The sequence below is a fragment of the Sitodiplosis mosellana genome, unplaced genomic scaffold, assembly GCF_009176505.1.
Source record: "Sitodiplosis mosellana isolate CC-2019 unplaced genomic scaffold, AAFC_SMos_1.0 Smas_scaffold_11, whole genome shotgun sequence".
In the NCBI taxonomy this organism is placed as follows: Eukaryota; Metazoa; Arthropoda; class Insecta; order Diptera; family Cecidomyiidae; genus Sitodiplosis; species Sitodiplosis mosellana.
In genome coordinates, this window is record NW_022595253.1 from 3,181,481 (window position 1) to 3,193,750 (window position 12,270).

Genomic DNA, 12,270 nt, shown 5'->3' on the forward strand with positions numbered 1-12,270 from the left:
TGACAAAAAAAAAGTTCACACAGACACACAAAAACTTTCACACACACGCAGCTACAAGAAAAAAAGCGATGAAAATACCGAATGATGTGTATTGGTAGCTGAAAATTTGTATAACATAGAAAATATATAATCACAAGAAACAAACAGAAAAACAAATACCTTTTTCAACAGTTCACTTGTTGTGCTCTATTTTTTACGTGGGAATCAGTTCCGTTTCATTTTGATGACACAATTTGTAATTGTTCTCTATCCATCAACAATTACAGCAAACAATACAAAGAAAACTGCATGAACATTGTATCAAATTATCAAATCGACGATAATTACAATTTATCTAAGTACCGTAGTTATCCAGCAGAGATGAATTTATACGAAATTTTCACGGTAGAAAGCGATAGTGTTTGTTTCTTTTTTGGGTCAATTTTTAATTCCTTTTTTTTTCTACAAAACAAACAAAATAAATGCAATTTGATTTTATATGTCGAAATTTTCGTAGCACTTAGCAAAAAACAAGCAAACAAACATTGTTGTGTTTGTCAAACAAGGAGCCAGTCAATTTTGTTTCAAAATGATTGAGTTAGTTTCGTTTGGAGTGCGCTCTGATCCAAAACCGAAACATTTCCGATGATTCTTTACATTTTGTTTCGCATACATAGTATGGGAGATATATTTTACTTATTATTAGGATGAATGAATACACATTTGTAGTGTAAAAAAAAAAACCCGTAGTGAAAGAAATGTCGTAGAGACATGTAAATCGAACCTTTTTTGTGGTTTTTAAGCATTTTTATATGAATTATTTTTGTTTCCTTTTTTTTGTTTCGCGCTAATACCCCATACTCCTTCAAGATTGTCGACACACTTACACTGAGACTAACAAATCGCTCGGATTCGTTGTTTAATCTTTAATGGATTTAAAAATTAAAACAAAAATACATATAAATAAAAGACAAAAAAACAACAATCTTACCAAACGAATCGGTAGTAGATGTGTTTCTTCATTTTGTTTCCTTTTTGATAAAAAAAAAATTATATTACTGTTTATTCATACCTTTTTTTTCATACATGGTGTATATTTTTAGTCGAATTCAAATTTAGCTGATGAAACATTTTTGATAAAAATATTTATATTACTATACAAAACGCCAGAATGGTAATAATTGAATTAGACTAAAAAAAAAACAAAACCGTAAGGTGTCTCGTCGGACAAACAAAAGAAGAGAAACAACCAAATTGAGTTACAAAAAATGCGCTAGTATATTAATTGGTTCGACGCAATAAAGAAAACACATACATTTCATTTTGAATTCGACGTTGAAATAAAAGAAGAAAGAAAAGAAATCAATTTTGCTTTTTCCGTTCGCATCGCGATATTAATTTTCGAAATCATTGGTCAATTCTGATTAGAATGAACTTGTTTGTACAATGAAGCGCTTTACCGTTTTACACAATACATAACAACTCAAAGATAAAGAATCAAAATACAAAGAATACAATTCATCACTTGCTGCGATGAACATTACTCCCACAAAACAACCCTTCGACGGAACTTCTGTCACAGAAGTGTGTTCGTACAGATGTTTACCGGTCACAGTAATGCATCATGGCTGATTTATTGGTGTACTGTGATCGAATTATGTTCAAAAATTACTCAATTAATGCAAAAAAAAAAGCAAAGAATAATAAAAATCCAATAGCTGACATAATTCCAATGAAAACAAACAAAAATTACACTGAAATGTAGACTAGAAATTACAATAACCATGTATAGTGAATGCAAAAAGAGCGAAAGATTTAAAGAAATTGCTAAAACAAAACAAAAGTAAAGAGAAAAAAACAATTTTGAAATGAAATGAGAAATGATATTTTTTTATCTCAATTTTTTTGACTGTTCAACATGATGGTCATTTCCTTTCAAAGCGATACGATTTAGAAGAAAAAAATTGCGGTTGCACAGGAAATGGACATTTAGAGGGTCACATTCAATACAACAACAACAACAACAAATTAATAAAAAAAAAAACACACATTTAAATAGGACTAGTAGTGCATAGACAACAACAAAATGGTAGATAAAAACTATGAAACATGGCTAAAGGTGCAGCAAAACGACAATTTCAATACATCAACTTTAAGAAAATGCAAGTAAATTAACAAAACAAAACAACAAAATATATGATATAGTCATTATAAAACACATAGACAAGAATAGAATTTTCTCTTTGTTCCGCTGTTTTTTTACCCAACAATTAGTCCAAATAATAAAACAAAAACGAAAAAAATATTTTTGCAACATAACGACAAACGAATACACCCCCACACACAATAGAAAACAACAACAAAAATTAAACTTTATCTATCTAGAGACAACAACAACAAAAAAAAAACTTAAAAAAAATACTAAAAACAGAAAGGATATCGAAAAGAAATGGCATTCTAATGCACCCAACTTTTCTTCAGAATAAATTAAAAAATGAACTCTATAAGCAAAACAATACCAAACACAAAAATAGTGGAAAAAATGGGACAAAAAGCATAAGCTCGTCAAAAAGTTCAATTTTAATCAGACGGGAAATATATCAAACAATTGATAGACAATTTGATGACTAGTAGTGGAAAATAGTGTTGGCATCGGCAGTTTTTTTTGTACATTCGATTCGGTCCATTTGTGTTCCAGAATGATGATGAGTTTCGAACCAAACAACAAATTGAGAGTAACAAACAGTTTTAAATGAATTCGGAAATTGATTCGCATACGTTTTGTTTAATTGAATTCAAAGAATTCACGCACGTACGTAAAAGGCAAAAATTTCAATGAAACAACAAAAAAAATCATTTTTATTGGCGTTTATAACATACAAACAAAAACACTATTATATATACATATATTGGAAAACCTCTTATTTAATTCGGCTTACTCGCCCATAGATCGAGTATAAACTCATATTATTTCGTAACAAAATCGTATGTTTGCAAAAAATACAAGTGAAAAAAAAAATCTACAAAAAAATGATAATGTTTTTTGAACGAATAACGACTTTTTTGATCTGATTCTAATTTAATAAGCAACAAACAAAACCAAAATGGATGCATAGCAAAACAAAAAATGATGAGATACAAGTAAAAAGTACACTTTTTTATAAATTTGATTACATTTAAATTTTTCTAAATCATACACGTATTACTACTACTAGTGACTAAAAATGCAAAGAGAATGAAAACAACAACAACAAACAAAATATTAAAATACCACAAAAATAATCACACGGACTTGCCATTTTTTATGATTTCTCTTTGTATTCGTACGATAATTTATTGGATTCACGTTTTTTGTACAAATCTTTTCTACCAATATTTTCCAGAAGTTTTTTTTTTGTTTGTATTCAAAATAAGCGGTGATCAATTCTGCGGTGTCGTGTGAACCAAATGCTGGTTGAATCAGAACGTGTTTTCAACAGACCATCAAAATGGGTCGAATTTCATTTGGCACACACAACACAATTGTTGATCATTCGAAGCGAAAAAAAATTCGTAGACAACATTTTTAGATACACGCTGCAACATTGTAGGGGTTGGGTGCAGTATCATAAATATATTGCCGGAATACCAGAAGACAGCCAATGAAATCTCTAAACCAACTTATTGAACCATCGAATATTTCGAGCAAATTTTTCAATCGTGTGTGGCTTGAGTTGAATATAATCAACTTTAAGGCGACACTAGCAGCTTCTCTGCACACACATCGTAGAAGAGAGTACAAAAATCATAGTATTTTGGCAAATGCATCGAGTAACCATTGCGAAACATCAATACGTTTTGGCTAACGCGTAGCATCGGCCCACAGAGAAGCTGTTAGCGTCGCCGTAAAGTTGATTATATTCTAGTAAAGTCATAAGCGTTTGAAAAAGGTTGTCGAAAAATACAATGATTCAATGAGTTGGAATTGAGATGTCATTGACTGCTATGTGTCAAATGACTAACATTTGAAATGTATTGTGGCACTTTCCCTATGTGCAGTATGACACAGTCGAGAACGGTATGCGCTGAGCGCCGTACATCTTGACCGATTGTCATACTGTCGTTTTATGTACATTGTACATAAAACGAATATGGCATATAGTTCACAGTTCAAATGAAAACAATAACTTGAAGAAAACAAAAAAACAAATTGTGTATATGTCGACAAGTCGTTTTTAATGCCTATCAATCCAAATTCTACAAGAAAAAAAACCAAAAAAATGAAATGATAAACATTTAAAAACAATGAATAGACAATTTAGTTGATATGAGTACATGTTACGCAAACTATTACAAATTGAAATGAGGATCTGTTCAAATGGCATATTTTTTAAAAATGAAGAGACAACCAAATAGTCGCAAATTATTTTTACCTTCAGCTATGAGACAACAACAACAACAAAAATAGCATCTGATGTACCATCCAATTCTGTCAATACAAATTTAAATAAAGCAAATCATCGTATTTAATGTACCGAAATAAAAAAAAAATAAGACCCTTTCTTTCTCGAAATAAACTTGTTTTACACTAAGTGATTTCGTTTCTAATTTTCTAAATTTTCCTACTTTTTTTAATATATAGATTGGCATTTTTTATTAATTTAATAATAATTTTTTTTTGGACACTGCTTCCCAATTTGATTTCTTTTTTGTAAATGTTTATGTTAAGGTATTTTTTTAGTTTGTATATTTCTTTTTGACAAATATTGTTTCACCGTGTGGATTCCTTTTTAATAAAGATGAAAAATACACGAAAAGATTGGGTTTTACTACGATTTACAGCTTAATTACTTAAGGTTTTTTTTTTTTGATGATGCTACTTTTTGACTCTACAATGTTTAGAATCGCAACGATTCAAATTGCTTTAATTTGCTTAATTCGCAAAGCGAATACTACGAGCAAATACTCAGTGAAAATTCCGAAACGTATCGTATGGAGTAAATGCCAATTTTTTCTCTCTTTTAACACTCATTCGAAGCGAAGAAGAAGAGGAAAAATTTGCATCTTTCCTATGCCGGGAGTCGAACCACGGACCTTCTGATTGCCGGTCAGATACTCTATCCATTGAGCTACACAGACTTCGAATGAGTGTTAAAAGGGAGAAAAAATTGGCATTTACTCCATACGATACGTTTCGGAATTTTCACTGAGTATTTGCTCGTAGTATTCGCTTGGCGAATTAAGCAAATTAAAGCAATTTGCGATTCTAAACATTGTAGAGTCAAAAAGTAGCATCATCAAAAAAAAAACCCTTAAGTAATTAAAACATGACTTTACGGCACCAGTTCACGTGCTAAAAAGGAACAAAAACAAATCCTAGATTTACAGCTTGTTATGTAGAATACGTCCAGGTAAAGCATACTTCAAAACAAATTAACAAACGAAAGAAAAAAAAACGACGGAGTAAGTCTATGAAAATAAATATTTCGTAAATTCCATTTTCACGAATATACACAAAATATTTATTTTGTTTTAAGAAAGTCATCAATTTTTGCGAGTTTTTCATGATTATTTGAATGCATGGCAGTTCATTGGTAATGTTAGTGGCTAAATCTGTAACAAATAACATTTTCTTGAAATAATGCCAGAGGATTCTTCGATGTATTGATTTGTTGAAGTGCTCAGTAAGATTGAAGAGAAAGATTTTATTTCGAGACTGGAAAGACGATTGAGTTTTCCGTCCAGCCAAAACAAAATGTACAGACGTCATCTCTATTTGAACGATTTCACATGTACACATACGATTCAGCACAACTAATTGATATCAACGCTCTATCACAACGATCGATTGCAAATACCTTCATTATTCAAATTCAAATTGAAAATGCCTTGATGCCAACTAAAAAATACATTTATTTCTATGATTTTTGACATATTTGTTCTTTAAAAGTTATTTGGGTTCACAGAGTTCTTCCATCAGAAACAATCAGCCAAGTCGTGGTCGAGTGCTGAATTCGAGATCATTTGTGGTCATAAGTGGTGTTAATAATGTCTTCAATTCGATGGCCGTTCTTAAAATCACTGGAACCACAATAAAATCGGTTAATGTCAATAATGACAAATGTCATTTATCTACCATGTGTACTTTCGAGCCATAGATTATCTGTTGATGGTTCGCGACAGAGTTCTTCCATAGTCCGATTGAATTTATTTTCGTCCAATGACTTCAATTCCAATTCAATCTTCTTAGCAGCCAACAATCTGGAATGGTGTTTGGTTAATGGAACAATGGTGTTTTCTTTGTGATTTCAAAAATTTGCTTCAAGTATTGGGAATCGCATGTCATTGACTGTCAAAATACTTACAGTTCAACAAAGTTCAATGTTTTCGTGTCCAAACTTTTCTGAATGGTTTCCGAGCGATGAACGGTTTCAAATATTTGGTTGAAACCAGCAAATACATTTCCAAGCTTCGAATGTGCTAAATAGTTATTTTCACCGTTCTGCAAAAGTGGAACAAACATCACGTAGAACACATTTATTCAATTTACAACCAATTAAAATGGTCATTTGATTTTTGTTTAAGAAACACCGATATTCACCTCGAGCAACAATTCACATTCCATGTCTCCATTTACGAGTGAAGTCACAAACAAAGTTAAACTCAAAATAACACCAAAATATCGAATTGTATTCATCATTTTCGTGATGATATAATCGTTAAAAGGTTGATATTTGACTACGATTGGAACGTGAATATTTGACTTATATATAACAATTTTGTTTGGCATGTATGTGGGCGAGGCGCAGGCTCAGCATTACAGCCTAAGTAAATTTTAAATTTAATCAGAACAAACACTGCGTCATGTGTTCTTCTTGATTTTAATTGCCCGATAACAGAATGTAACCTTCAGGAGATTACGGAAATTTTCACGCTGAAGTCATTCTCTTCGTTGAATTTTCCGCATTCAAAACAAGATGAAATCATCGAAATAGCACGTGAATTTACAAAATGAACTTGTCTTTGGCATGGACTGTCGTGCACATGCAGATTCAATCCAATGTCAAATACCGTAATATAAACTTAATGATGATTAATGATCGGAGGTTTCCATTGAATAATTCCACCCACTGCTGTGCCAGGTTTAGAACATTCATTGAAATCGTTAATAATCATTTTAAATCGAATCGATATTATACGAGGTTTTTGACACTTCGATATTTAAATTGATGAAAACAAATCTTGGAAATCGATTATTTTGCGTTACTTTTTCAGTCATACCTCACGACAATCTCAACCTTTGGTATGCTTTTGTACACAAATCGCTAAAAAGTATCACGAAAATTGTTGGCTGAAAATATTTTTACGCGCATACAAAGAATAATTTTAGTGCTAAAAGGTTAGTATTAAGGTTAGAAAAAAAAATTAGAAGCCAAATGTATCGATAGTGGAGTCAAATGGTCCCAATTTGTTTTTCGATTTGAAATTTTACTGTTAAGATTGTCTATGACCGGATAGACCTATGGATATTTGACTGTAATCGATAGAAATTTGAATATTTTTTGAATGAAAACATGGATCATTCTAAAATATTATATATTTCCACGTGAATACATTTTACAAATTGTTGGCATTTTTTCTCGATGAAAATTTGTCGAAAAGACAATAAAAAGATTGAATTTTTTGCAAAATATTCAATCCGTGTACAAAAGCAATGGTCTCGTTATTTGGTCTGCAAACATATGTTGCATGTTCCTGATTTGCAGTGGAATCAATTGAGTTGAATAATATTTTCGGTGGATTTCCATTTCAAACGATTATCTTTTTACCAATTCGTAAGAAAGAATACCACGAATCATAAATAAGTTAAAACAATTTTTGGTTGGAATTCGGTTTTTCTTTGTGCATCCCATTTATTCATTCAAGTATAAAAAGTATTGTTTAACAATTTTCACAAGCCGTCGAGATTACAGTTAAGTATATTAGTTCAAAATAAGTAAAACAGACATTTTTTTATAATAATTGTATCCAATCGTAGTTGAACTACAGTAGTTCAAATTGAATTTGTAGACATTTAATCCCATTTCATGTCTATTTAGTTAATTTTGTGGCTCGTGTGAAGTCATCATCAATAGATCGTTGTAGGTTTCTGGTTCCAAAAAATCTTATTCTGCAAAAGTAATTATGTTAATAAGCTTCAATTTCTAGTAATAACGGGATCAATAATGGAATTAAAATTCATGTTCTGCAAAATATCACCTGAATAGGTTGAGCGACCAAGTCGAGGTGTGTAGTTAGTAAAATCTGCACGTTTGCCCATTCTTGGAGTAAAGAAAACGTCGTATGGTTTTGGTTGTTCAGTATCCTCATTCGATCTTCTGCCTAAGCGCGGTCTGTAGTCAAGGCTCCGTTTTTCTTGTAAAATGTGAACTAAATCTAGGAAAAATCCCCAATTAATGGATGATTCCATTTCGAACCATAATTTTATCATATATGTTTCAATTATCATCAAAACAAACTTGGTTTACGCAATAGAAGATACTGCAACAATGCTGAATTTTGCACTTTTTCCTTGTCGACCCCGTGAATGGCTAAATTCAGTAGCTCTTCATCCGAAACAATTTCATTCAAAAGATTATCAAGTTCGTCGGTTGACCGTTTAATTCTGGAAAAAAGTTTTTTATGCATTTGTTCGAATTGTAAATAATGTAATCACAAAACTCACTTCCGATTTAACTCTGCAGTAGTTCCAGTATTTGGAGTTTCCTTTGAAATAAAAATAAGAAAAATGTATTTTGGCTGATGGTTCGAATTTGTTTTAAATATTTTTCACACACCTTATTCAAATCAATAGACATTGCACCACAACAAAAAGTGAATCCAATTAGAAGAATTAACGTAGTGCACGAAGTGGTTTTCATTTTGGTAATATTATAAAATTTGAACGAAGAAAATGAATACAAACAAGTTATATTTCAAGCTGAATTTTCTACTTTCGAAAAATTCAGCAACAATTTCAACTGTGCAACTATTGTCAATTGAGTCTATGTTGGATATATTTTAACTATTTGAGACTGTGCTCGAAATTTGAATGGACGCGTCATGTGGAGCGTTCTGAATTTATATCCCATTTTGCAGACCATTTTGCTGGTGCGATTGCGTCAATAGTATTTTCAAGGCGTTTTTATGCTTAACGATAGAAAATAGGATAGAAAAGATAATACATTTGACGTCATGCTTCGATTGAAAAAGAAGCAACAGATTTTTACGAGACAGAGTACTTATTTTGTCACACGATAAATGCATTGTTTAGCATTCGAAGACAATTAATCATTCTGATAAAAGCTGTCTCGTTAGCGTATAGTTGTTATTACTGTCGAGACTTGAAGGAAATAAAAATAATTCATTTCAGATCAAACAACGCTGCCATTGACAAAACGAAAAACAATCGCTTTTTATCATCATCCCCCAAGTGGACGCTGAACTCCTTTCCACTCTCTTTCTACTCCATTTACACACCTTTGTGTATAAAAAATAGGGAAAGGAGTAACGACTCCCTTTTTGTCTCATCTTCTTCTTCTTCTTTTTAGATGTTGTGTGCCTTTCAGATGTTGTGTGCTCACAGCGCATAATAATCAGAATATAGGAAGAAGCAGAAAAAGAAGAAACAGAAGAAGAAGATGAGACAAAAAGGGAGTCGTTACTCCTTTCCCTATTTATTATACACAAAGTAGTGTAAATGGAGTAGAAAGAGAGTGGAAAGGAGTTCAGCGTCCACTTGGGCCTAAGAATTTTTTCATCGATATTACGAGCTTCTTTTTGGAGTATATGGCTTTTTAATTTAAATATCTCTTCGTTGATTCCGCCCAGAGATGGAGTAAATGTATCAATTTCGGGTAGTCGCGAAGCGACCTAGCGCCGAAGCCGAGTAAAGCAAGGCCGCTAGTAAAATATAAAAAAGACTTGACGAAGGGCTGGCATATTAATAAATTTCATTACTATCAATGCGAAATTGATTTTTTTCCATATCGTTTGCATTTTCGCCAAAAAAATACTTTTAGTCATTTTTTTACGATTTTTCATTTCATTTTTCAACTTTGAACGACCATGATTTTTTTTGATAAGTGCCATTTGCAAGCTTGCCTCAAGACCGCGGTTCTACTAATTATTTACTGTTCAACATGTATTTTGAGGGGATATTATGAAAATCGATGCAAAATCACAAAAGATGAATAATTTCGACAAAACTCAGAGGCGATGCACCGAAAAACAGACCGACAATGCTGCCAATGCTGATGACTAGGTCAAGGTTTGTGAGGCGCTGAACGAGTCAATTGATTCAGTTGGATATTTATTTCAATGATCACTGTTGAAATTCCAGTCGTTTGATCATTTTCGTTTATTGGTTCATAACCGATGACTTAATCCGTTATATTCCACCCACAACATTTTCATTTTTAGCAGAAATCCAACTTGGTATAGAAGATAATTATATTTTTACATATTTATAACAACGTGGATCTTTGCTTGCATTGAAAACTTTGCAAATATGTTGAAGTAACTATTGTTGATGATTAATTTAAAGTTAATTTTAATTGCTCCATGGTTTTACTCAATTTTCATGTGTTATGCATACTCAACTATGTCAACATGCATTTCTGAACAAGAAGAAATGCATGGTTTGATATTCTCATGATAGGAACAAAGCAGTGACCATAGTAGAGAGGGAAAGCTCATTTATTTATGGTGACATTAAACAAAAAAATGTCAATTAAATTAATTCAAATCACCTTTAATAATTAATTCATAAACTAAAAGAATAATAAATACATTTTTTCATTGCAATATTTTAATTTATAGTGGCAAAAATAACCGTTTCCCGCTTAAATTCAAAACCACATTCATGTATGATGAGTGCAAATGACATCTGCAGCCAACGTCATTGTAATGCTCACAAATGTGACAGTTCAAAGTTTGTTTATACAAGAAAGAAAAGCACAAAAATTCCAGTTTGGATGTCGTATTTGGAGAAAAAATGGACTCTGTAAACGGTAACTAAATAAATTTCCAGTAAAATTTGTGTTTTCTACTGCCTTTGCATCATAAATATCAGCATTTGCTAATTAAAATGTGATTTTTTTCCCACCGCCAATATTTTAGACGTAATGAATACATTTGCCTTTGCTGCCTATTGCCACAGAGAGGATGTACAGTCGAATGCGTCCAAAAAATCTCGCAGAAAGAAGCATTTTTGCTGGCAATGCAAAAAAACATTTGCGAACAAAGTGAATTTGAACAATCACAATTTGCGCTATCACGAAAACAAGCGGTACGGATGCACATTATGCGGTAAGGCATTTGGTCTCGAACGAGACCTAAAGCAGCACATTCAAAAGCACCAGAACAAGAAAGCGTTCAAATGCAAACTATGCGACAAGGCCTATTCCAGCCTCGACAAATTGAACGAGCACAGCATTGTGCATGATCAAAGCAAAGCCCATTTCGAGTGCAGCTTCTGTGGAAAAGAGTTTTTCAAGCAATCCATTTATCATCAGCACTTGCAAAGACATAGCACCGTTTGGAAGTGTCCCGAGTGCCAAAAAGTGTTAAAATCCAAATACACATACGAACGACATGTGCGTCGTCACAGTGGAAACCCGGAAATTGCGTGCAACATGTGTGAACGCCGATACTATGACAATGAACGATTGAAGCAGCATCAGAAAAAGAAGCATGGCTATCCACCTCCGTTAAACACAAATCTCATCGGAACTGGTATTTCGAGCGGTGTTCCACCGGCAGCTATGGTCGAAACAGCACAATCCAGAAGGCAAATTCTCAGCCCAGCATCCATTAAACAACATCAACCAGCACAATTGTTAGATTTAGGTTATCCAACACAATTGCATTTCCTATAAACCGATTTTTTTTTCGCTTTTGCGCTCTTTTTTTCCCCTCTCTTTTTGTGAAATTAATTGAGAGACATGCAATAGACATTGTATACGAGAGATATTTTTTTTCCTTTTTTTCGCTTATTTTAACGCTTTTATTTTAATCTCAGAAGCAGCGTATCAACTACATTTATCATTTTTAAGTTTTTATGTATACCCACATATTTCTATTCAAAGTCATCGTTGATTTACAATGCATGAACAAATTTATTCGCTATTTTTGATCAAAAATTCTACCTATTTTTACTTTAGTTGTGAATCAATAAAATAATCATCTTTTTTCTTCAAATAAATATTTGCAACACAAATCCAAGTGTTTTCTCTTTGTTTTGATTCAAAATATTGATGGGTTACGGATAAA

At 32.2% G+C, this 12,270-nt stretch overlaps 3 protein-coding genes across 6 annotated transcripts; 1 reads left to right on the plus strand and 2 right to left on the minus strand.

The window, feature by feature from the left end:
• Window positions 1–5,887: 5,887 nt before the first annotated feature.
• LOC129567470 (uncharacterized) lies at window positions 5,888–6,689 on the minus strand. The gene is made up of 4 exons (XM_055444380.1): window positions 6,560–6,689; window positions 6,324–6,460; window positions 6,095–6,219; window positions 5,888–6,039 (listed from the first exon to the last, which is right to left on the minus strand). Exons 1-4 carry the CDS (start codon window positions 6,656–6,658, stop codon window positions 5,945–5,947), a joined length of 456 nt encoding a protein of 151 aa, XP_055300355.1. The 5' UTR covers window positions 6,659–6,689; the 3' UTR covers window positions 5,888–5,944.
• A 1,157-nt stretch (window positions 6,690–7,846) lies between these two features.
• On the minus strand, window positions 7,847–9,034 carry LOC129567471 (uncharacterized). Of its 4 annotated transcripts, none has more exons than XM_055444385.1 (5): window positions 8,796–9,034; window positions 8,684–8,724; window positions 8,487–8,623; window positions 8,218–8,388; window positions 7,847–8,128 (listed from the first exon to the last, which is right to left on the minus strand). In XM_055444385.1, exons 1-5 carry the CDS (start codon window positions 8,877–8,879, stop codon window positions 8,124–8,126), a joined length of 438 nt encoding a protein of 145 aa, XP_055300360.1. In that variant the 5' UTR covers window positions 8,880–9,034; the 3' UTR covers window positions 7,847–8,123. The 4 variants fall into 4 exon arrangements, with proteins under 4 accessions (XP_055300360.1, XP_055300359.1, XP_055300357.1 ...); XM_055444384.1 differs by having other exon boundaries at window positions 8,218–8,394; XM_055444382.1 differs by having other exon boundaries at window positions 8,478–8,623.
• A 1,874-nt stretch (window positions 9,035–10,908) lies between these two features.
• On the plus strand, window positions 10,909–12,212 carry LOC129567477 (zinc finger protein 287-like). Its single transcript, XM_055444392.1, has 2 exons — window positions 10,909–11,009; window positions 11,119–12,212. The coding sequence occupies exons 1-2, from the start codon at window positions 10,994–10,996 to the stop codon at window positions 11,874–11,876; spliced, it is 774 nt and encodes a 257-aa protein (XP_055300367.1). The 5' UTR covers window positions 10,909–10,993; the 3' UTR covers window positions 11,877–12,212.
• The last annotated feature ends 58 nt before the right edge of the window (window positions 12,213–12,270 follow it).

What these genes read in the sequence shown, in the direction of transcription:
- LOC129567470 (XM_055444380.1), bottom strand. Translation starts at nt 6,658, where the DNA reads ATGATGAATACAATTCGATATTTTGGTGTTATTTTGAGTTTAACTTTG. An exon ending in AATGTGAATTGTTGCTCGAG is followed by an intron (nt 6,461 to 6,559) that starts GTGAATATCGGT and finishes CCACTTTTGCAG; the next exon opens with AACGGTGAAAATAACTATTT. An exon ending in ACATTGAACTTTGTTGAACT is followed by an intron (nt 6,220 to 6,323) that starts GTAAGTATTTTG and finishes ACACCATTCCAG; the next exon opens with ATTGTTGGCTGCTAAGAAGA.
- LOC129567471 (XM_055444381.1), bottom strand. Translation starts at nt 8,879, where the DNA reads ATGAAAACCACTTCGTGCACTACGTTAATTCTTCTAATTGGATTCACT. An exon ending in ACTGCAGAGTTAAATCGGAA is followed by an intron (nt 8,624 to 8,683) that starts GTGAGTTTTGTG and finishes ACTTTTTTCCAG; the next exon opens with AATTAAACGGTCAACCGACG. An exon ending in TCTTCTATTGCGTAAACCAA is followed by an intron (nt 8,395 to 8,477) that starts GTTTGTTTTGAT and finishes GATTTTTCCTAG; the next exon opens with ATTTAGTTCACATTTTACAA.